The 25,240-nt window shown below is 34.6% G+C and overlaps 1 protein-coding gene and 1 non-coding gene across 3 annotated transcripts in view; both read left to right on the top strand.

The window, feature by feature from the left end:
- The window catches only part of THOC1 (THO complex subunit 1), a 54,694-nt gene that overhangs the window by 23,888 nt on the left and 5,566 nt on the right, over positions 1-25,240 (top strand). For both annotated transcript variants that reach the window (XM_077135847.1, XM_077135846.1), the window contains exons 10-18: positions 5,161-5,269; positions 6,335-6,466; positions 19,286-19,386; positions 20,776-20,842; positions 21,041-21,091; positions 21,177-21,247; positions 21,667-21,762; positions 22,308-22,373; positions 24,520-24,603. In XM_077135847.1, the coding sequence (XP_076991962.1) occupies positions 5,161-5,269; positions 6,335-6,466; positions 19,286-19,386; positions 20,776-20,842; positions 21,041-21,091; positions 21,177-21,247; positions 21,667-21,762; positions 22,308-22,373; positions 24,520-24,603 (777 nt within the window). The remainder of the gene's footprint in view (positions 1-5,160; positions 5,270-6,334; positions 6,467-19,285; positions 19,387-20,775; positions 20,843-21,040; positions 21,092-21,176; positions 21,248-21,666; positions 21,763-22,307; positions 22,374-24,519; positions 24,604-25,240) is intronic.
- On the top strand, positions 22,789-22,891 carry LOC143662823 (U6 spliceosomal RNA). Its single transcript, XR_013165596.1, has one exon. It is a non-coding gene; the product is annotated as a U6 spliceosomal RNA (small nuclear RNA).

The raw sequence follows: 25,240 nt of genomic DNA, 5'->3' as shown, positions 1-25,240 counted from the left end.
TTGTCTTGTGTCCTCGAGCAAGCTACTTAATATCCTTGCAACTCAGTTTCTGTGTCTTTAAAATTTAATAATTCCACTTACCAGGTTCAGTTGTTGAGAAGATTAAATGAGATGATTGGAAATGGCTTAAGGCACTTGGTCTTTAATATCCTTATCATTGCTGTAGTTGTTGATGTTATATGTGGTTGTATACATAAAGTGCTTAGAACAGTATCTGTTCAATGTGTAGTATCTGTTATTAGCTATAGTAATTATTGTTTTTTAGAGACCTGTTTCTTTGTGTATATTATGGACAGAGTAGGCTTTTGGGATCCGATCAGAGTAACATAAGAACACTGGGCAAAGGCAGTAGGCACTAGGATAGTGAGATAGAAACAGAGACATTGCCTACTGCAGTCTTCTCTAGTTAGACTCTGCCTAAACCTGTGTAGACAATCATGGGATGCCTGTATATGAACTAATATATATAGAAAAGTGACTAATTTCAAAGTACAGTTTAACAAATAGTTATAGATCAAATTTCAAAGTATCTTATACTTTTCTACTCTGATCTCCTCATTTTATATACATATAAACTAAGGCATTTGCCAGTCTTTTAAATAGTACCCTCCCCCCTCCCCCATTTAAGAAAAAAAAACTTTTAAAAAGTATTGTTTGAAAATTATACTTGCTTTATTTTACTATAGCCATTTAAAAAGCATTGTGATATCCTCTAGTCATTAGAAAAAGTAGTTTTAAGTATATCCCAAATGTGAGGGGTGGGGGATTAACTTCTGTCATTGGCCAGAATAGGGGGGACAGGAGTCTAAGGTCGTGGTGCTGTTGTTTATTGCTAAACCAACTTCCTTTTTTCCCCTGTAAAATTACAGTCCTACTTAGAGTATTTGTAAGGTTATAAAGCTTATAGACAATACCAACTGTAACCCATAGATTCAGTTACTAAGGTTTAGTTTGAAAGAAAGGTGTGAGGTAGTACACAGTTGTATTTTCCAGACAAAATTCATTTTTGCAAAGGTGATGTTAAAATTTCTTGTGGATATTTTAGAATATGAAATTGTCCATAACTCCAGCATTTTTGATATAAAAAGATTTCATTGGCTCTTTTGAATGATTTAGAGCATGACTTTTTTTGTGTGAAATATATACAAAACAATAAATTTCAAAGTACATTTTAAGACGTAGTTATAGAACAGATTTCAAAGTTTGGTATGGGTTATAATTCCACAATTTCATGTTTTTCCTTCTAGCTATTCTAAGACACTGGAGACTAAAAAGTATTGATATGATGATTCCATAATCTTACTCAGTTGTTAAATCCTAACTTCTCTGTTATAACTCCTCCTTCTCCTTTGATCCTTCTTCCAATCTTTAGTGATTTTTGGGTTATGCCCATTCTAACCTTTTTAATGTTGAAAAGGGGTGTTAACAATATGGCATAGGGGTGTGGAACTAGTTGATGTTCCAGGAGATCCTGGCACCATTGGGTTTCAGGATTTATCTGACCTAGGAACCATCTGAAGATTTTGGTTTCTTTTTTTTTAATTTTTTTATTGTATAGCATAACATATATACAAAGCAAAGAAATAAAAAAGCGATAGTTTCCAAGCACTCTTTAACAGGTAGTTGTTCCAGGACAGATCCTGGAGTTTGTCATGGGCTACCATACAATCCTTTCACAATTTTCCTTCTAGCTGCTCCAGAATATAGGAGGCTAGAAGGCTTAAGTATTTTTAAATCATCATAGTCAACTTTTTTCCCTTTTTTTTTGTGAAAAATAACATATTAAATAAAAGCAATAAATTTCAAAGCATAGCACCACAATTAGTTGTAGAACATATTTCAGAGTTTGACATGGGTTACAGTTCCACAATTTTAAGTCTTTACTTAAAGCTGCTCTAAGACTTAAAAGAGATAACAACTTAATGATTCAGCATTCATATTCATTTATTAAATCCTATCTTCTCTGTATAGCTCCACCATTGCCTTTGATCTTTCCATCCCACTCTTTAGGGGTGTCTGGGCTATGGGCATTCTCAATTTTTCATGTTGGAAGGGTCTATCACTAATATGGGGTAGGGAGATGGAACTATCTGATGTTCTGGAGAGTCTGGGCTAGGTTTCAGGACTTATCTGGACCAGGGACCCATCTGGAAGTTGTAGGTTTCTGGAAAGTTACTATAGTGCATGAAACCCTTGTGGAATCTTATACATTGCCCTAGGTATTCTTTAGGATTGGCTGGTGTGGTCCTGGTTGGGGTCTGGCAGGTTATGCTAGGTAGCAGGGTCTAACTGAATCTTGTGTAAGAGCAACCTCCAGAGTAGCCTCTTGACTCTATTTGAACTCTCTCTGCCACAAATACTTTATTAGTTAAACTTCTTTTCCTCCTTTTGGTCAGAATGGAATTGTTGATCCCATAGTGCCAGGACCGGATTCATCCCTGGAAGTCATGTCCCAGATTTTGGTTTCTGGAAAGTAAACTTAGTATGCGCAACTTTTGTAAAATCTCAGATAGAGCCCTGGGTGTTATTATTATTATTATTATTTTGTATGCTGTATGGTGGGGTCACATTTCATTCTTTTTCCATGTGAGTATCCTATTATTAAAGCACCATTTGTTGAATTTTTTTGTTGTTGATTTCTTTGTTTGTTTGGGAAGCGCAGCCCTGGGTGTAATTTAGGCTTAACAGGAATGATACTGGTTGGTGTTTGGCAAACTGTGGCAATTAGCAATATCTATTTGAAGCTTGCATAAGAATAGTCTCCAGAATAGCCTCATGACTATTTGAACTCTCTTAGCAACTGATGACTTATTTTATTACGTATCTTTTACTCCTTTTGGTCAGGAAGGCATTGTTGATCCTACAGGCTCAGCTCTGGGAGTTTATGTCCCACGTTGCCAGGGGATTCACATCATGTCCCATGTAGGGGGAAGGTAATGATTTTACTTGCAGAGTTGACCTTAAAGAGAGAGGCCACATCTGAGCAACAAAAGAGGTTCTCTGGAAGTACCCTTAGGCATAATTGTAAGTAGGCTTAGCTTTTCCACTACACCTATAAGAGCAAATGAGAAGATCAGGGGCTTGGCCTATTAACTTGGGAGTCCCTAGTGTTTGAGAGAGTATGAAGGGTTTCTCAGGTAAGAGAGTTTAATAAGTTCCATATTTTTTCTCCAGTTCCTTAAGGGACTTTGCCAATACTTTTTTTTTTTTTTTTTTTTGCTTATACTGTTTAATTAAGCATGAAGGGATTTTGTTAAAAACAAACTCTTGGGTAAATAAGGTCTGAAATATGTTTTTTAATGCAATCTTATTGAGATATATTCACATACCATAAATCATCCAAAGTATACAATCAGTGATTCACAGTATCATCATATAGTTGTACATTCATCACCACAATCAATTTTAGAATATTCTTATTGCTCCAAAAAAGAAAAATAAAAAAGAACACCCAAACATCCCATACCCCTTATCTGCCCCTATTTCTTTCTTTCTTCTTTTTTTTTCACATGGGCAGGCACTGGGAATCGAACCCGGGTCCTCGGGGCAGGCAAGCATTCTTACCTGCTGAGCCACCGTGGCCTGCCCTCTTTCTTTATTCTTTACTTTCTTACTCATCTGCCAATACACTGGATAAAGGGAGTGTCAGTCACAAGGTTTCACAATCACGTCACACCATAAAAGCTATATAGTTATATAGTCATCTTCAAGAATCAGGGCTGCTGGATTACAGTTCAACAGTTTCAGGTATTTTCTTCTAGTTATTCTAATACTAGAAACTAAAAAGAAATATCTACATAATATATAAGAATTACCTCCAAAATGACCTCTTGACTCTGTTTGAAATTTCTTAGCCACTGAAATTTTATTTTGTTTCATTTCTTTTATCCCTTTTGGTCAATAAGGCTTTCTCACTCCCAAAAGTGTGTGAGAAAAGTGCTTGTCTCACAATAATCTTTTTCTCACAGTAAGTGCCAGGACTTATCCCCCGTAGTCATGTCACACGTTGCCAGGGAGATTTATACTCCTGGGAATCTTTTTCCACTTAAGGGGAGGGTACTGAATTTGTTTGCAGAGTTGGCTTAGAGAGGCCATGTCTGAGCCATACAAGAGGTTCTCTGGGGGTGACTCTTAAGTATAAACATAGGTAGGCTTAGCCTGAAATGTGGTTTTTTGTTTTTGTTTTTTAACATGGGTAGGCACCAGGAATGGAACCCAGATCTCTGACATGGTAGGCAAGAACTTTGCCTGCTGAGCTACCATGGCCCATCCCTGAAATGTGTTTTAACATTAAAAATGAAATCATTTTATAGTATAGTGATTGCTTGTAGGTTTAAATATTAAAAGCATGTGTATTGACATTGTAGATTTGTAACAAATCCAGATTAAATGTTGAATTAGTAGTGCCATAATGAATATACTAAAGAAAGGCCTTATTTTTGTACACTAAGTTGATATGTACCTCATGTCTTTGTCTTATACTGGGAATTCTTAACTTGGTGTATTAGTTAGGATGTAATGCCAGAGGCTTGTTTCCTAGATTCAAATTAACATTTGCTTAGACAAGTAGAAGCTGGTTTCTTTCTCATATGAAACTTTGGAAACAGCCAGTCCAGGGTTGATAGAACAGTATCACTACTCAGTAGATACCCAGTGATACTGTCTAGGGAACTAGGTTTCTTTTTATTCCTTAATCTACCATCCCTTGGTCGTTGCCATTTTTCCTTTAGTCCTAGATGGCTTATCACATCTGCATTCTGTTCAGCAGGACAGGAAAATGGAAAACTATAGAACATATCCCTAGAGTTCCACGTTTGACTTCCACTCTCAACCAGTTGGCCAGTATTTAATCACATAGCAACACCTAGCTTCAGGAGGTTAGAAAATTGTCTTTTGTTCTGTGTGATCATATGCCTTGCCAAAACCAGGGGTTTCACCCTATTGATAGAGAAGTCAAGATCTGTTTCTGCCATATTGGAATCTGTGATCCCCTGAAATTGTTTACAAAATTTTATAAGTATATGTGAATCTGTATTTTTCTGGAAGAGGCCAAGCTTTCATCAATTTTTTAAAAGTTTGTGATTTAAGAAATGTTCAGAACTTTTAGATATTTCTTAAAGAACTTAAATGCTTTATTTACTGTAACATTTATTTTATTAGCTCCATTCCAATCGATTACAACCTGTATCGAAAATTCTGGTCACTTCAGGATTACTTCAGGAACCCTGTGCAATGCTATGAGAAGATTTCATGGAAAACTTTTCTTAAGGTGAGTTGTTAATCACAGACCATCTGTCAAAAGTTCGAATATTTTACAGTTTATAACAGAGCCAGAATTTGACAGTTGTCCAGCATGCTTTTCACTATATAATATGCCTCTGATGTTTTTATACCTTATTTGCTAGAACCTTAATTGGTTAATATTTAAACCACTGATTTTGTGGAGAACTTTATAAATCTTTGGGGATTTAAAAATTAGGAATTATAGCCTTGGTTTTTTTTTTTAAACACAGTGTGTGTTATCAACATAAATTGACAAATGTTTACAGAATAGGTTCTGGCTTTACTTTGCCCAAAATTATTTCAGCTATCCTGTTAGAACATGGGCCTGCACCTGTGGTCTTTGGGCCAAATCCAGCGTGTACCTATTTTTGTAAACAAATTTTATGGGAACACAGCCTCACCTGTGTTGATTTACACAGCAGTTTTTATGCTGTCACTGCAGAGTTGAATAATTATAACAGTGACCACATGGACCACAAAGCCTAAAATACTTAGTATTTGACCCTTTACAGAAAAAGTTTGCCGGCTCCTGTTTTAGAAGAATTCTATTTCTTTTTCTTGGCTACTTAAAGTCCAGTGTCCGTTTTTGTTGTAATCAAAATTCAAGATATATAGGTAACATGAAAATATGGCATGATGTGTGTTCTGTTATTTTCAAGTCTTTGTTGTAGTTTATATGCTTCTATGTTTTTTATTTGTTTTTTGTCCACCATCAAATTCATATTAAGTGGTAAGAAATCAGTCATCTGGAATTGTCCCCCATATAAATAGGATTTGATGTCACTGTTTTATTTGGTCACAGTCTTTAACAGAAGAATTATTTGAGTTTTCACAGCTGCTTCAACAACTAATTCCTTTGGTAAATTTCTGTATACCCACAAAGCAGTCCTTTCTCTATTTGCCTTTTACATACAATGCATAAGAAATCATGTGTGTGTGTAATATCTGGTACATATGTGTATATGCTTGGAGAATTCAGAGTAAATTCAAATATTTTAATCATGGAAAGCACACACTCAATAATAAATTAATTGATATTTTTATTTTGCAGTATTCTGAAGAAGTTTTGGCTGTTTTTAAGAGTTATAAATTAGATGATACTCAGGCCTCAAGGAAAAAGATGGAAGAATTGAAAACAGGAGGAGAACATGTATATTTTGCAAAATTTTTAACAAGTGAAAAGGTATAATTTTTTGTTTTCATTAAGCATAATAAGAAATGTTTTTTTCTTTTTTTCCATGTAGTTGATGCCCTTTATTGCGTTCAATAGAAATGTTTTTTACTTTGCTTTTGGTAAAAGCTGATAAATGTTAGTTTGAGGTTCCAAATCATTTATTTCTTCCTTGAACAAATAGGACTGATAATTTCAGAAGTGAATGGTGGTCCTACATTAAATCTGTTTTATAGACTTATTTTAAAATAAATGTATTTAATTACTTTCAGTTATACATATTTTAAGCTATAATTTAATTTGCATTTAAGAAAATATTTTGCAATTAGTTTAAGAAACAAAGGATTTTAAAGTAATCTTACTTATATAGTTTAATAAGTAAATTACGTTCAGGTTTAATGCTGAAGGATTATTATTAAGTTTTCTAATCAAGATGGACATGGAGTTTATGTTTCGACTCACTCCCTTTGCTCCAAACACATGGCAATGACAGGTAAAATAAAAAAAGAGAAAACCAAAATGACAAAGCTGGGCTTCCAGAAGCAAGATAAATATCTTCATGCATCAGAAACTCCAAGGAGTGAGTGTAACTGAAGCCTTGGGCTCACTGGACTCTGTATCCAGAAGCAGATGGTGGCACCCAGGAATTTTGTTACAAGTCCCAGGACCACATGTGCTCTTTGGGAGACTAGGGACCTGAGCCAGGCACTGGAGGTTTACCCACTTGTGAAAAGAAGATGAGGAAAAATATTGCCAGTCTTCTACCTGGAACCATGGTTTATAAGAAGTTGTTGGCTTAGAAATAACAGAAACACAACTTTGTATCCATCTGCTTGTTCTGTGACTGGATATGTCATTTCTATCCATGAAACACAATATAAAAAGTCATCATAAGACTTTCTCCAGACTTGGGCCCAGGCCTCTGGTGGAAGCAAGTACAAAACTACCAGTCAGGGAAAGGCATACATGAAATGGAAAGAAAGAAAAATAAACATTCCTAAACAAAAACTTTCCATTTCAAAGCCCTCTGACAGATTAAATTTCCAAAACTCATAAAGAAATTCTGTGCAAAATCACCTATTGAAATATACATATATTCCATATGAAGTACACAGCCTGACCGAGACTTTGGATAATCAAAGATAATATTTATGAGTTAGCATCCATTGAAAAAGAGCAAGAAATTGTGAAATAAAAACAGGCAGAAAAGAAATAGGACAGTTGGATATGGCAGCTAAGTAAAATGAAAAATTTAATCATTGAAATCAAAGCACAGCACACATGATTAAAGATTGGACATAGATTAAAGGAGAACTAGCACTTTGAAGATAGTGATGAGAAGTTCAACAAGAATACAGCACAAAGATTAATTTTACAAAGAGGTGTTGCGAGTCATGTAAGAAAAGATTGAAAAGTTTGAACATATGTGTAGTAGGATTTCCAGAGAACAACATGCATTGATGGAGTGATAAAGGAACTGTATTGAAAAAATTTGAAGGAAGTCCCTAGTCCTCAGATAAAAGTGTGCTATAGCTGTTGAACAGGAAAAATAAATTCACAGCTCAGTGCTTCATGCTGTAACTGCAGAGATAAAGAGAAAACCTTACTAACCACTAGCGGAAAAAGAAGACAAATATACCAGAAAAAAACAGCTATTTAGTAGCAGATTTCTAAACGTCACCAATAATATCAAAAGACTGGAAAAAATTATTCTAGAATTTCATACCCAGGTAACTCATTCAAGACTGGATGAAATAAAGACATTTTTATTCAAAGACTGGGAAAACTCACCACTTAAAGATGCTTACTTTGGAAAAAAAACTACTAAAGGATGTTCTTCAGGAGAAAGAAATTGAATCCATAAGAAAGAAGTGGGATACAAAAAGCAATGGTGAGCACAAAAATTAAAAAATATGACAGTGAATTTACTGTTGGCTAAAAAAAGTCATAACTGATTTTCTACATTCTTAAAATGTGAAACTCCAACTAGATGACAATTAACAATATGGGGGGGGTGGGTAAAAGCAGGATGTTTAATCAGTAATTTAAGCATGCTGCAGTCCTTATCATCTTCAGGAGGTGGAAAGTAATACTGAATAAATGTAAACTTTACTATATATATTAAAAGAGTAGCCATGAGAAGAAAAGAAGCACAAATTATAGCTCTCAAATAGCAATGAGGGGGAAAATGAGGGTGGAGGAGGATATAGATTACTTTATAAATCCAATAGGTGGCAGGAAAGGGAAAAAAAAGCAAAAAATAGGGTAGAAATAAATCCAGATACATCAGTAAAATAAACCAATATAAACTGGTTTCATTACCTAATGACATCTGATTGGATTTTTTAAAATCCAAACATTAGTATTAATTTAAAAGCAACAAACATAAAACTCTAGTTGAATAAAGAATTCAGAGGTTTTATTTTATCTTACATAAAAGAGAACAGAAATCTCCAAAGCTCTTCTCTTAGCTTTACAAAGAATCTTTCTAAAGATATATGCATTTCAGGAGCTGAGATATCAGTTTAAATAATACTATCAGGGCAAAAAGGTTATGAAATAAAACAACAAATTAGAGTTGTAGAATTTGAGGAGTTACAGGTTACATTTCTCAGGTTGTGACAGCTATTTCAAAACTGTAAATGTCTTAAGTTTTTTTGTACAGAGACCTCCTTGACCTACCATGGATATTTTGTGAGGGGAGAAGCTGAACATTCTGTTTACTTTAGATCTGATTGTCATATGAGCTATAAGCAGTATGTTTAGCCACTTTGGTTGAAATATATTCAAACTCTGGTTAGTTTTTCAGATTTCTTTTTTGATATTTGACTGTCTCTCCTGAATCCAAAATTATGAGTAGTGAAGTTCTGTATGAACCTGTAGGACTTCACAAACTTTGCAGTGGTGTTTGAGGTCTTTTGGAAATTCTTTTGCTGAGAGTCATGCAGGTCTTAGCCTATGGACATGTTATTCTAAAAGGAGAAATATAATTAGGAAAGCCTTTTTTAATATGAATAAAGTCAACCTCAGGTGATCCTCAAGGTAGAAGCATGAGCCACACCCTCTGTTGTGATACTTTTCTACTCTGAGGACCTGCAATTAGGATAGTTCTTTTTTAATATCATTGAACATTTTGTAAAATTTAGAGCATTCCCATTATTCCCAGTTACTTTTAGAATCCCGTGTGTGTGTGTGTGTGTGTGTGTGTGTGTGTGTGTGTGTGTGTGTGTGTGTGTGTGTGTGTGTGTGTGTGTGTGTGTGAGTGAGAAGCCATGGTTATGCAAGCAAGATAAGGGAGTAAATTATTTGGTATTAAAGCATCCGTCTAGACTAAAATAATCGATCAGGGTGAACAAGATACCCTGCCAGTTTCTGGGGGTTGTTGGATTCTGAATTTGGAGCCTTTGTTTGGAGAAGGACAAAGTCTGAAAAGGTTGTCGGAGGAGACTGGTCAGATGATAAGGTAAAGATAAGAACAGAGATGGCTGATAATATGACCCAACCCTTGTAAAAGATTAAACAAAGAGTTATGTTTTTACATTGATTAGGAGTATTAAGTGAAATGGGATCAAAATTTCAATTTTTCATTTATTTTACTGAGCAATAATATAGTCATCTAAACATAGGGTTTCTTAAAACCTTTTAATTTGTGACTATATCTTTTGTTGTTTTTTTTTTTTTTTAGATCAGAGTAGATTTATATTAGGAAGAGTAAAGTGAAGATATAGTCTTCAAAAATACAAGACTTCATCATTGTGATGACACAGTTTTCAATATTGCCAGGACATTGAAATTAATAATGTTAACTTAAGCACACATACACCAGCATATGCATAATCTTTGGGGGAAAAAATGCTTACTTGTAGTACACAAAATGTAATTTGTGACTATCTTTTTAAATTACCTTTCTATTTAAGAAAAGGGCTGAGATTTGAATCTTGTCTTTCAGTGGGCATAGAGAGTCACAGAGACCCTTAAACTAAGATTAGACTTTCTACTTTCTTAACTTATTTTAAGGAAATAAATGGTTTCAATTATTAGAGAAGAGAAATACTATTTCATTTTATAATTTAGTTGTTTTTACACAATTGTACTTTTTTTTTCCTTCTCAGAAACCAAATGTTTTATAATTCAGTTAAAAAAGATATGGAAGGTTCCTATCCAGGTATAAAACCATTTTACTATTTTGTCTTCTAAACACAAATTTAGCATCTGATACATTTGTGAAAATTGAAAGGAATCTGGGTTTTTTTGGTTTTGTCTTTTTCAGAGAGAGAAAATAGATACATTCGAAGAATTTGGTGTTTGGGCTAATTTCTTAGTTGTCTGGGGAAATTTTTAACACCTTTTCCAGGATTATATAAGCATAAGTAGTAACTTTACAATTTAAAAAAAAATCTAGTGCACTCGAGAGATTTTATAACTTCTCTAGAAATCTCTAAAGAAAAGCCTTGATGAGGTTTCTGTAGTAAAACCTACACCTGGGTTATATTTACTTACTCATTTATTTTCTCAAGAAATACGCATTCTTAGAACCATACTACTTTTGCATCAAAAGATTATAGTCTCTATTCCCCTTTCCCTCGCACGTTCATGTGGGTTTTCACACAAAAGGAACTAGTAAGCCTAACAGTTAACAGACAGAATTATTGAATTATAAAGAAAACTGGAATTTAGACAGGAGCACTTTTATTCCAAGGAAGGGAAATATTCTAAACCAACTCAGATAAGGCAGGTAGGGACTGTCCTTTTGTTCTGCCTACTTCACTAAGGGCTCAAGAGTAAAACAGATCCATATTTTTACGGTTGCTCTGAACTTCTCATAAACTAGGTTGTCATTAGTGTTTATCCTCCACAGAGCAGCAGCTTCACATTAATGAGTTTTGCATCTTGGAATCTTACTCCTATCTAGATCACTTGTGGTGCAATAGGACATAAACTCTGTAATTCCATCAGTTTTCTATAAAAAGGAAGTAAAGCAGACCTAAGAAGTTTAAAACTTACGTGGAAAAGAAATAAACAAGGAAATTTAGCAAACGGAATATGGAATATGAAGTATATAGTAATTTGCATCCTCAGAGGAGATATATACTTAAAACAAAACTGTTTAAAAAGGTTGCAATATTTGGAAGTAGAGACATGCCAGGTAAAAGAAAGCTACGTAGTAGTATAAATACCAAATTAAACAGAATTTAAGGCAAAGGGCATGAATAGAATAAAAGATACTACATAATAAAGTATAAGCCACTAAAGAAATATCATGAAGTTGTATGCACTTAACATTCTCAAAATATATTAAGCAAATATTTGTAAATTTATGAGAGGTTTGCAGACTCACAATTATAGTAGGAGATTTTAAAGTGCTTCTGTCAAAAACTGATGGATCGAGCATACTAGAGATTAGTAAGTGTATGGAAGATTTCAACAACAAAAATAATAAGTTTGATGTACTATATATGGAAACCTGTGCACAACAACAAAAAACTTTGAATGCAGGTAATAGTCACCAAAATTCGACTGTATGCTAGGTCATAAAGGAAGTCTCAGCAAATTTAAAAGATTTCATATCATGCAGAACATATTCTCTGGCCAAAATGCGATTAAATTAGAAAATAATAAAAGAATAGCTTAAAAAGAGCTAAAAGTGTGGTACTATAAAAATTCATCCACCATTAGTTAAAAAGGAAATCGCAATGGGAATTCCAAATTTGTTATAAAGTTATTATATATCAAGATTGTAATTATAACAAAGTATTACATGTCACATGTGGGTTACAAATAAAGTGAGATCAAGGGAAAATTACAACTTTTTCATTAGGAAAATCAAGAAAGAGTAACAGTAAATGAATTGAGCAATCAACTCAGGAAGCTAGAAAAAGTTCTATCTTCAGGAAAGTAGAAGTAATGATAGAATGAATTAATGAACTAAAACAAACTATTGAGCATAACAGTAAAATCAAAGGCTGTTTCTTTGAAATGAAAAATTTTATAAATCTAAATTAGGCTTGAACAAAGAGAAAAGTGGAAAGGTATCAATAAGCAATATTAGCAATAAAAAGGACATAATTGAAAATATATACATTTAAAATGTGCAAGAATATATTCTTACAACTTTCGCTAATAAATTTAAAAATCTAATGACATGCTAATTTAGTAGAGCAGTCTACTCATGGACTCACAGAGAAATAAAAAACTTGAATATATGAATAACCATTAAACAATCAGGAGTCAAAATGACACCTTTTGATTGACATCAGGCCCAGAAAGCTTTTAAGACATATATTATCAGTACTTCAAGGAATAGATGATTCCTACCATAAATGAAAAATTTCAAAATCAGATAAAGGATAGAACAAGAAAATAAATATAAGTATATATACACACACGGAGATGGAAAAAAATGTATAAAAATCACAGATTAAATGGAGTAGTTTTTTTTTTTTACTGGAACTAAACAGAATTAAGCCAGAAATGTAAGCATTGTTCAGCATCAGAAAGATTACTGTTTTGTAAAAGAAACTGCATGATCATGTCAGATGTAAAGAAAATTCTTGCAATAAAATTTAATATTCATTATAAAAGCAAATCAGAAGTAGAAGGAAATTTTCTCTAACTTAATAAAAGGGATTGATAAAAATCCTGTGGCAAACATACATAATGATTAAGCCTTAAAAGTATTCCCATTAAATTCAAGAATAAGACACAGACTTCTGCTAACTATACTTCTGTACAACACTATACTCGAGGACATAGCCATTTCAGTAAGATTAAAAAAAACAAATTATAAGCAGTGAATGGCAAGAAAAGACCAAACTGTCCCTATTTGAAGATAATATAAATGTCTACAGAGACAATCCAAGAGAACTAACAATCTGTTAGGACTAATCAGACTTCAGCGGGGTTACAAGAGTAGCATTAGAAAACTATATAATACCTAGGAATAATTTTTATAGAGAAAAATTACAAAAGTGAAGAGGTAGTACAACATTTATGAATAGAAGATTTAGCATCACTTCTCCACAAGTTTACCCCTAAGTTCAGTACTCTTTTTTTTGGCCTGGGCAGGCTCCAGGAATCAAACCCGGGTCTCTGGCCTGGCAGAGCCACCGTTGCACTGCCTAAATTCAGTATATTTTGAATGAAAATCCAAATGGGTTTTTTGAGGGAGCTCAAAAAGTTGATCTTGAAAGTTTTTGTGGAGAACAAAGAGCCAAGACATACTAAGAAAAATTTGAGGAAGGTGGGAACACTTGCTCTGTCAGCTATTAAAACCTTTGAAGCTATAGTAATTAAGACAGTGAGGTATCATAGGTATAACAGAGAGGGAAAAACAAACAAACAATAGAAAGTCCAAAGTATAGGAAACCTGATATATGAAAGAGGTTGTATTACAAATTAATGAGGAAAGAATGGATTAGTTCTAATAAATATTGCTTGGACAGCTCATCCATATGGAAAAAATAAAATTCAATCCATACCTCATTACATGCACAAGGATCAATTCCAGGTTAATTAAAAGCCTGAGGAAAGCAAGCCTTTTAAATATTTAGAAGAAAATATAAAATACGTATTTGGAGTTGAGAAAGATTTCTTGAGCTACAAAAAGCACAAACCGTTACAGAAAAGTTAATCTTAAAATATAAAACTTAGGAATAGTAAAAGATACCCTAGACAGCATGAAAAGACAAGCCACAGACTAGAAGATGTTTGTCACCTATATAGTTGAAAACAGTTAGTGTTCAAAATATGCCAACAATTAATAACCTGAATTCCAACAATTAAAAGATGAACAACCCAGTAGAAACTAGAAAAAAAAAATTCACACTTACAGAAACCTGAATAGCTAATAAGATTATAAAAGATGCTGAACATTTCTAGTGGCCAAGGAAATTAAAATAAGATAACCATTTCACACTTAGCAAATTGGCAAAAAAAAAAAAAAGCTGAACAAAACTGGTATTACAGAGGTGTAGGAAAATGGGAGCTTTCATACACTGCTGGTTGAAGTAACTACTTTGCGGAACAATTTTATAATAGCTAGTGAAGTTCAAACTTCTCTTGGTAGATGTGGCCCCCAGAGAATCACACACATAACACAAGGAAATACTAGTGCCTAGAAGAGGCACTGTATCATTATTTGTCAGTGATGTGTTTGTGAGAGTTTGGAAACACCTAAATTTCATAAGCAGGAGACAGTGGTAAATAATGGTAAAATTTATGCAGTAGAGGTCTATAAATCACTGAAGTGGATAAACTAGAGCAGGGGTCGGCATACTACAGTTTGTGGGCCACATCTGGCTTACCACCTGTTTTTGTAAGTAAGTTGCATTGGAACACAGCCATGCCCATTCATGTATATATTGTCTATATCTCCTTTTGCACTAACTGGCAGAATTGAGTAGTTGCAACTATTCAGGTAGATGGTGTATGGCCCACAAAGCCTAATGTATACTAATTGGCCCTTTACAGAAAGTTTGTCAACCCCTGAACTAGAGCCATGTAAAATGGATAAATTTCCGACATGAAAATAACATGTTTCAGTTAATACATTATAGTATAGAGCTTAAAAATATGCAAAATAATCTGTCTGTTATTTATAGATACCTACATATGTAGTAAAAGTATAAAATATACATAAGAATCATAAACAGATGTGTTTGTGGCAACCATGGAAGGAGGGAGGAGAGCATGCTTAGGCAGGGTATGAAGGAAGCTGCAACAATTTCTATAATCTATTATTTCTTTAACAAATATGGAACAAGTGAAAATGTTAAAATTTAATATGTAGCTGAGTAGTGGGGATATGGATGTTGTATTACTTAATTGTACATTTTTGAACATTTGAAATACTTCATAATTCAATTATCAGATAATTTGGGGTGGTGCAATGGTGGCTCAGTGGCAGAGTTCTCACCTGCCTTGCCAGAGACTCAGGTTCGATTTCCAGAGGCTGCCCATGCAAAAAAAAAAAAAAAAAAAACTGGTAATTTGATATTAGCTAATGTGTTAATGATCACAAATTTTAATCAATTTATTTGTTTTTTTTGTTTGTTTGTTTGTTTTTACATGGGCAGGCACCGGGAATCGAACCCGGGTCCTCGGGCATGGCAGGCAAGCATTCTTACCTGCTGAGCCACCGTGGCCCACCCCAATTTATTTGATTACTCGTTTTTTTTTGTTAAGTGATAGAAAAGGAAAATTTCATGGTCATTTTAATTTTACCAGGGATTTTTTTTACATGTATTATTGATTAACAGAAAGGCACTTAAGGATTACTGAAATGGGTAGCATAAGCCTTTTTAGGTTTAGAATAATATCAGAAAGACCAAGGCCTAAGAATAATTAAAGGCTGTTTCATTGGATTTGTCTGAGAAACAAAGGCTGGTCTACAAAGAATGTTGTTGTGGTACAAATGGTATGATGTAAATGGTGTAATTTTAAAAATAAAGTAAAACTAGAAAGTATATATTATGGATGAAAGAATACAATTCAGTGCATTGGTTTTAAACTCAGCTCTGTAATGTAATGTAAACAAACATGCAGAGATAATTCTAACTTATTTGGTCCATGTTTCCTAAAGCATAATGTGGAGCAGTTAGCTTGAATGATTGTACCAGTCCCTTCCCATCTCTCTCTGATTTGGTGCCTTTTTTGCTATTTCAATCCATTATTTACATTTAAAAAAATGATCTTCCCACATAAAAAAGTAAATGTGGTAGAGGAGATTTAAAGCCCAAGGTAGATGAAGAGTTTAATGACTAATGATTTAATAACTTTGAATAAGTTCATGTAGTGGAGATGTGAGACCTTTCTCCACTCTGGACACACTCAACTGCTTGAAGGTCTTTGAATGGGCCAGGCTCTTACTTTAAATCTTTGTACATCCTGTTTCTCTGCTTCCTACTTCCTGTCCAATTTGTTTATAGTTTAGATACTGCTTCCTCCAGGAAGCCCTCCTAAAGTTGTTTAGGTAAATGGCTGGGTACTGGTGTCTGTAATGAATTAGCAAATGCTGAAAAAAAGCAGATTTTGTGGGAGAAATTGATGAGTTTTATTTTAGACTTGAAATTTGATCTAGTGTCAGTTAAACATTCAAATGAAGATGTGTAGTAGCTAATTTGAATATACAGATCTAGAATTTAGGAATGAGATATCACTCATTTGGGATTAAGATTTAGATCTAAGTAGCAAATCTATACTCTCAATTTGTAAGTTTATAAATGGTAATTAAAACCATATGAGTATATGAGATCATCCAGGTCATAGAGAGAATAGATGAGTGATGGAATAAAGCACTGGACTGAATCCTGAAGAAAATCAATATGTAAGGGAGAAGGAAAGAATAAGGAGAGAGGAAGAGAATTGGAGAGTTGCCAGTGAGACTGGAGAAAAATTAGAATATGACCTCCTGTGAGCCAAGCATATCAGGTATGATGAGTACTGTCAAAAGAACATTCATTGGACTTAACAACAAATGTCACTGATCTTGGCAAAAACAAAAACAAAAAAACCTACTTTCAGTGATTGGTGTGTGAGAAAGACAAATTGTAGCAGTCTGAGGGGTAAATTAGAAACAGTGAATGTAGCCAATTCCTTCAAAAAGCTTTGCTGGTAAAGGGAGGATGGGTGAGGATGTAGGATCTGTGTGAGAACGGTTCATACTCATGGAAAGGGGCTTGGGAAGAAGAGATTAAAGATAAAGGAGTGATTCCTGGTGCCTGCCCATGTTAAAAAAAAAAAAAAGATACAGGAGTTAGGGTTGTTGTTTAACTGCTGGAACTCAGTTCTTAGAGTACTTGGGATATCAAGATGGAAGGATGACACGAGGATGTAAAAAACAAGCATGTGAGTGCAACTGATCATTGTTTGGGGAGTCAAGAAAATAAATGACTTCCATTTAATGAAGGTTTGTCCCACTGAAGGAAGACGTAGTTATCTACTGTGTGTCAGGAGGGGTGGTAAGTAGGGATTTTGGTAAGTGGAAAAGTTGCTGTGGCGAGTAAGAGAATAGCCTGAGAAAATAAAGATTGCTGTTTAGAGAGAAGGATAAGTTGTAGGCAATAGCCTGGCAGTGGTAACATTGGCATAGTTGTGTGATTTAGTATATTCTCTCACACAGCTCTACCTGCAACATTATAGAGGCCTTAGAGTTGGTTTGGAGCAGGTGAAAATCAATTGGCTTGATGCAGGGTTGGGGTTTTGCCCAGTTAGCTGGGACAGGAGTGTTGAAGAGCTAGACCATGACATCCACACTAGGCAGGGACATGCTACAGCCCAAGAGCCAAATCTGGCCCACTACCAATTTTTGTTTGTTTGTTTTATAGCCAATGTACTAAAAATGGTTTTTACATTTTTAAATGTTTGTATCTACATAATTTCCTTGACTTTGCCTCTTGGCCAACAAAACCTAAAGTATTTACTATCTGGCCCTTTAAGAAAAAATTTGCTCACCCCTTATCTAGATTATAGTAAAGACAAGAGGAGACTGATAAGACAGACAGAAAATGGAGGGCTTAAGGGACTTGAGGTCTCAGTAAGGTCCAAATGTTGTGTATGTATTGGGAGCAACTAAGTACAAGAGGCCTGAAAGGATGGTTGAAATGAGATGGGATTTTGAATTCAAGATTTCGTATCTGGAGTAGTTGTCTGGCTCTGTGAGCAGAAGGTCTAGTCAGGGCTGTAGGAGGAGGTGGCCAAAGTAGAGAGGTGAGAACATGGGTAGGGGTAGGAAAGTCACCCAAGAACTGGAAGAAAGGAAGACTGATGTCATGTTATTCAAATTTACCAATTTGGGATGGAATAGGTAATATGAATAACTGAATCAAATAGTCCCTAAAGGTGAGGGAAACCTGACTGGAAGACTGGTCATACTAAAAAGAAAGAAATGCAGTTTACTTAAACAGGAGCTGGCAGTGTAGGAAATGTCGCTAGTGAATGTTAAGCTGCAATAGTAGATAGAAACTGGTGAAGCCAAGGGAACTTGGACCATGAGACAGAAAACCCATTCCTAGGACTCTCGGGTGTCATACTGGTCATTCATTGGAAGAATTCCCAGTGTTGCTCTGGGTCTTGAAGGCAGAACCAGCATGAAATTAGGGACATAGACTCAAAGCTTTCCTTCAGAGCTGTATGGACATAGAATGATTTGCCCTCATCACTGGAAGCTATAGAAAGACTGTCTAAATCTTGAGGTTTCAATAAGGTTCAAATGTTGGGTATGTTTTGGGAAGGTTGTTCAAGAAAAAATTCCTCATATATGACCTTCCAATCCTTTCTAATTCAGATTCTGTGGAAATACAAGTATGATGTAATTTTCCCTAAAATAAAAAAAAAAGTCCCTGTAATTCACAAATTCTTCACCTCTTGTTCCTTCTCATTTATTTATTAGTGAGCACCACCTGTTGCAGGCACTTGGCAGAGCTACAAAGAGGAGTGACACCCTTGTGTCTAGTGCTCCTTATCCACATAAATCGCTTGTAACTAGGATTTCTTTATATGTGGCAAAGTGGCAGCCACACTTTTCTTAAATTTTTAATATATATATATTTCTGCTTTATCCTGATTCAGGACTGTAGATATAATATTGCTGTTCACCAGCATAAATATCTCATGAGGTAGAGTAGTCAAGAAATTTAAATGGAACCTTTGTCATTCTATCCTTGGGCTTGTGCATTAATGCCTCATAGGCGGTGAGCTCTCCACTAATGTTTTTTAAATTGAATTGGAATCTTCCATTTTTATAGTAGTGTGACTTGTACCTTTAGGCAAAACTTGATTTTAATGTGTTGTTTTTGTGTATTTGTGTGCTTGTTTTTTTTTGTTTTTGAGTAGCTGATGGATTTACAACTGAGTGACAGTAACTTTCGCAGACACATCCTGTTGCAGTATCTCATTTTATTTCAGTATCTCAAGGGCCAAGTTAAATTCAAAAGGTATGTGAATATGGGTAGGTAAACAATTATAACAGCAACAGAGTATGACTTGCTTATTGTATTTTTCTTATGTGTTGGGCCCATTATGAATAAATGATACATTCCTAAAACATTTGCTTTGCAGCAAACATACAGCTAATTGGTGGCTTTTAGATATACTAAAATAAGGATATTTGTTTTAGAGAAAAGGTATTGAGTTTATCTGCTGTTTTGAGTCTTCGTCTGAGCTTCTTGAGTTTCCTGGGTATTCCTATTTTTAGTGGCAGGTGAAGATCTCTTTTCCCCTTATTCAAATCTCCTCTCAGCCCAAAGTACAAACTAGACCAATAGTTCTCTCACAAGGTATGGGGTATCTGCGATGTTAGAACTGAAATAAGCGAAGTAAATCTTTGATGCACAAAGGAGTTCCAGGTTCCTTAGGGTCTTACAAAACCTAATCAGAGTCATTACTGTCTATCTAAATACCTCCACTTGCAGCACAGACCATTTCCTCATGCCCTATCAATAAGTGGAGGTCACTTAACTTGTTAGTGTTTTTGTTAAATATTAATTGTACCAAGAGCCTGGCTTTACTGCCTGTTGGGTTTGAATCCTAGTTTCCTTACTCACTAGTTGCACCTCAGCTTTTCAGAATTGTAATTTTAAGGCAACACATAATAAGCACTCAAAATGGCAGTTCTTAACCTTCTTTCTAATTTGCAGGTTTGGTATAGCCTAGTAGAAAGATCAAAGACTTGGGAGTCAGACCTAGGTTTGAATTTGAGCTTTGTAGCACTGGGCAAATACATTGAGCCACTAGACTCTTTAATATGGACCCACAGAATGAAGTGAATGATGCATGCAAAGTGCTCAGATGTTGACATGTATTATCTATCAATATTTATTGGTTGAATATTTATTGAACCCAATACAATAAGGGTTCAGTTAGTGGCAGCTAACTGCCACATGGCAGTTAGGTCCTGCATTCAGCCCGTTTTATGGTTTGGGAGTTTTTATTCATTATATTTTGAACGAGCTTGAAGGGAATATAGCATGCCTCTGTCTGAATGTGCATGACATATATGAATATTAATTTTCTCTCAGAGGTTTTTACCCAACATTAAACTTTCTATTTTAGGAAATATTCTTTCCTGTGTTCATACTTAATCAGATTAAAGGTTTTGGTCTCCCTTATGCGTCTTGTCTTCAGTGCTAACCTTCCTCTTGAGGATGATGTTAAGAATTTTCTCATAGTAATCCTCTCATTTGTGACTTGGTAACTTTTGACACTGTTTACAATGTGGCTAACATATATTACAGGCCTTGCATTTTTTCAAGACAGTATATAAACCTTAAAATTGAACATACGTCTTTGTGACTCAAGCATGTTTTTATTGCTTTGTTTCCTAGTTCAAACTATGTTTTAACTGATGAGCAGTCACTCTGGATAGAAGATACTACAAAATCAGTCTATCAAGTAAGTTCAACATGCGACAAACCCATGATTGAAAACAATGGAAATTTAGAATTTTCTTTGTTTCAGCCCCAAATAGGAAAATAAGGATAAAGTTAAGCTCAGGTACAAGACCACAAACACTTCTTGGTTCTCTGCCTACAAACCACTACTATGATGCAGAAAGTTGTTGAAAGCTTAGTGTATTCTTTCTAATCACAGCTACTATCAGAAAACCCCCCTGATGGAGAAAGATTTTCAAAGATGGTAGAGGTATGTGCTCTGTATTTACAGCCTTCTTAGCACCAAATAGAATTTCAAAGGCTTTCGTTACGCAAATGTAATTTGTTTTTCCCAGCATATATTAAACACTGAAGAAAACTGGAACTCATGGAAAAATGAAGGCTGCCCAAGTTTTGTAAAAGAAAGGTAAGTATATAGTCCTCACAAGAAATATGAGAAAGACATTTCAAAATATGGCTTGACCTGGTGACTTTACATTATGTACAGATATGCATTTTATATATAAATGTATATTATACTCTCTAGTTATACAACCACTTTGATTTACTTTGATTTGAATTTTTTACCGCAAGTTTCTTGTCATTAAGTTCCTAGAGCAAGCTGATCTATTATTAACTGTTGAGAAAAATGCTGTATATTTTCTGCCCCTTACAATTTGCCTTATTGTGTGGCATTTTGTTTTCTTTCTGAAAAATGATCTATCATAATATGAAACTTTCATCATCTTAGAAAGAAAACAGTAAGTTTCCTTTTACATTAAATATACTTCTATCTTTGCTATCCATTTGTAATCCCAAAATGAATGTATATTTTGTTTACTGTAGAACATCAGATTCCAAGCCTACAAGAGTTGTACGTAAGAGAACAGTACCAGAGGACTTCCTTGGAAAAGGACCCAACAAAAAAATTTTAATGGGAAAGTAGGTTATCTTGTCTTTATATGTGGGATGTTGTTACTTTTTTATTTTGAAGATGGTACTATAAGACCTATCCAGTTTTTCATGTCTAAGCATATGAATTGTTTGGTATGTACAGAGATAACGAGAATAAACCACACCCCTGTTGATCTGTAGTACCTATTATGTGAATTTGCACATGTAGACACACCTTCATTTTGTCATCTGCTTCTAAAATCCATAGCTCTAGACTTTTTTCCCATGTCACAGAAAATCCTATTGTTTAGATTGATCCAGCTCATTTCTAGTTGTCACAAGGTACCATAATTCTTGAGTTTCTTTTACTTTCTAGTTATAATTAATGGATTTATATTGTGCTTAACTATTTTAAAAAAAAAATTATAATAAATGATTGTATAGAAATTTGCAGAGTAACACAAATTGTGGATAAAAATTAAACTCATACTATCACCATCCAAAAATCCACTATTTACATTATGCTGTTTTTCTGTCTAGTTTTAAGGCAAATGAAGATGGTATCTGTAACAATTTATTTGTCTGTTTTGTAGTGAGGAGTTAACAAGGCTTTGGAATCTCTGTCCTGACAATATGGAAGCCTGTAAATCAGAGACAAGGCAAGTTTAAAATATCTTTTTCAAACAAAGTGTTACTTTTCTGAAATGTTGAATAGAGTAGGCTTTTCTCAGCTATGAATCAAGAGCACAGAAAAAATTTTAAAGTATATTCTGTGGACTTTTGGCAGATTCCTGCCAAGTCAGGAGAAAAATGGACAAAGGAATAGTACAATTTTGCAAGTAGAAACCTTACTAAACCTATGCACAGTTTTCACCCTCACTGGTATTCGGGAGTACAGGTAAAAACCACAACAGACTGCAGTTTCATACCCTAAAGTTTAAAAACAGCAAGATTTTTGTGTGGATAGGGAGCAGGCAGTGGTGGCTCAGTGGCAGAATTCTCGCCTGCCATGCCAGAGACCCAGGTTCAATTCTCAGAGCCTGCCCATGCCAATAAAAAAAAAAAGCTTAGATAGTGCCCACTTCGGCAGCACATATACTAAAACTGAAATATAGAAAAGATTAGCATGGCCTCTGTGCAAGGATAACACGCAAATCGTAACGCAGTCCATATTTTTTTTAGAAAAGAAAAAAATTGTGGATAAAATTAATTTACTGTTGAAGCTGATGGGAATCTAAACTGGTATAACAACAGTAGAATACAATTTAGCAGCAAGCAAAAGTTAAAGATGTGCTACCCTAAGACCTAAAAATTCTACTCCTAGGTATATTGACCTGAAAATAGTGTTTTTAAAACTTCAGATTGAAAATCATTGGTGGTTTTGAAAGTCAATCGAATGGCTTCAACTTGTATTTTTTTATTGGGGAATTAGGAAATATACTTTTGTGAAACATTTGTTTCACTGAAATGTATGATCACATATATATGAATATGTATCAGGTTACAATGTAAAATGAATTTCTTACTATGGATTGCAGTGCCTAAAGAACCTCTCCTTCATCTACACAAGGATACAAGTCCAAGAATGTTCATTTAGCACTGTCATACCAGAAAATAGAAAAATGTCATCAGCTCATCAACTGGAAAATGGATAACTTGTGTCATGTTCATAGAATGCAGTACTCTATCTAGATACAGCACTAGAAAATGAATGGTGTCAGCATAGCCATGCCTCAGAGAAATCAAGTTTGACAAGGATAGAAGCAGGATTCCATAAATATGAAGTCTGAAAAGATTCAAAACAATATTTAAGTAAAAATACAAAATGGGCATAGGAATGATAAGTAGCAAATTCTGGATAGTGGCTTACCTCTGGGTAAAGAGGAGAATGAGATTTAGGGAGCATTATAGCAGGGACTGTCACTTTTATTTAATAGTGTTTTTCAAAAACCTGAAGCAAATATGGCAAAAGTCTGGAGGTGGAGGCATACAGGTTCCTTCCATTAGTCCTGATTTTTTTTATGTAGATAAAAATTTTTAAACTTAGCAAATAATTCTGAAACATTTGTGGATGTTAAGTCTAGCTAGGTTTTGACCCCTCCTCTTTGTGTGTTGTGGCATGTGAAGAAAAGAGTGAGGGTCAACTCCCAGGAAATCACATGAATAGAAGCATGTGATTGTAATGGGAAATAATGGTGTAAGATTTGCTGCTTGGTCTTGCTTTAGAGAGCCCATCTTTTTTAGCTTTAGTCAGAGAAGTCTTGACTGATCTTATCTTTGGATCTTATTTGTCTCTATCAAAATTTTATTTCTAACAAATTCAAGAACAATGCAATTAAAAACCAACTATGCAACCATGGTAATGATCTAACATAAGAGCCACAAGTTAAATTCTTAAAATCTCAATATGGTCTGGATATTAGTTTTTGGTTTAATTTAATTCTGATTTAAAGGAAATCCATGGATGTAGACATGATGTGAAAATTGTTTGCAGACAAAATTCAAATGCTATTAAACCACTGGCCTCCCTTTGTGAACAGCAGCATATTCATATACCACAGTCATAATAGAAATGTATATTACATGTAGTATAATAGTAAATAATATATAACAAATTATATTGAATAGTACCCCCTTTATTTATTGTCCTTCTCAACTTTCTGAGTCATCTACCTTCTTAAAAATCTTCATTCCTACGTTATCTAATCATAGCCAAAGTATGGGTAGCATAGACTCTTTTATTGCTACTATTTTATGAGTATATTAAAAAAACATGATCTTCACTAGTCCTTTTATAATACCCAGGGAATACATGCCAACTTTGGAGGAATTTTTTGAAGAAGCCATTGAACAAGCAGACCCTGAGAACATGGTTGAAAATGAATATAAGTAAGTAATAGTTGTCATGAGCTAATTTTAATTTTCTCCAGTATTGTTTCTTAGCAATTGAGTGTATACCAAAAAGCTTAGTAAGGAGACAGTTGTTAAACTAATGCTTTTCCTCTTAGGTGAGTTTATGTACCCAGATTCACAGTATTCTACATTCTGGTTTTCAAGGACCACTCTTATCAACTTAGCATCACCCTTGTTTTTAAAAAAAGTAAGAAAAACTTCCCTCGGTCCCACAAGTCCCTCCAACCACCACCTTTTTTCCCTGTTCCCCTTCAAAGCACAGTATCTCCCAACAATATTTGTAGTTACAGCCTTCATTTCTTACCTCCCATTCTCTTCAGCTCCCTCCATGTGGGCTTTCTTTCTGTCATTCCACTGATATGAGTCTTATTCAGATTCCTGAAAACCTGTTTTTTCTTTGCCCTCTCAGCAGAGTTTGCCACAGTTGATCATTCCTTCCTTAGATAATGTTTTCTTCTCCTGAAATCATGGTATTACTCACTTGTGTTCTTTTTCCTTCTCCCTCAGTGCCCATTCCGTCTCAGTGTTCATTGCTGTCCTCAATCTCTGCCTAACTTCCAAGTTTTGGAGTAACTTGAGGCCTCAGTCTCAGTCTCTTCACCTAGACTCTTCT

This window comes from Tamandua tetradactyla, chromosome 18 (assembly GCF_023851605.1).
Source record: "Tamandua tetradactyla isolate mTamTet1 chromosome 18, mTamTet1.pri, whole genome shotgun sequence".
NCBI classification, from domain to species: Eukaryota; Metazoa; Chordata; class Mammalia; order Pilosa; family Myrmecophagidae; genus Tamandua; species Tamandua tetradactyla.
This window is presented reverse-complemented; position numbering and strand designations above follow the sequence as displayed.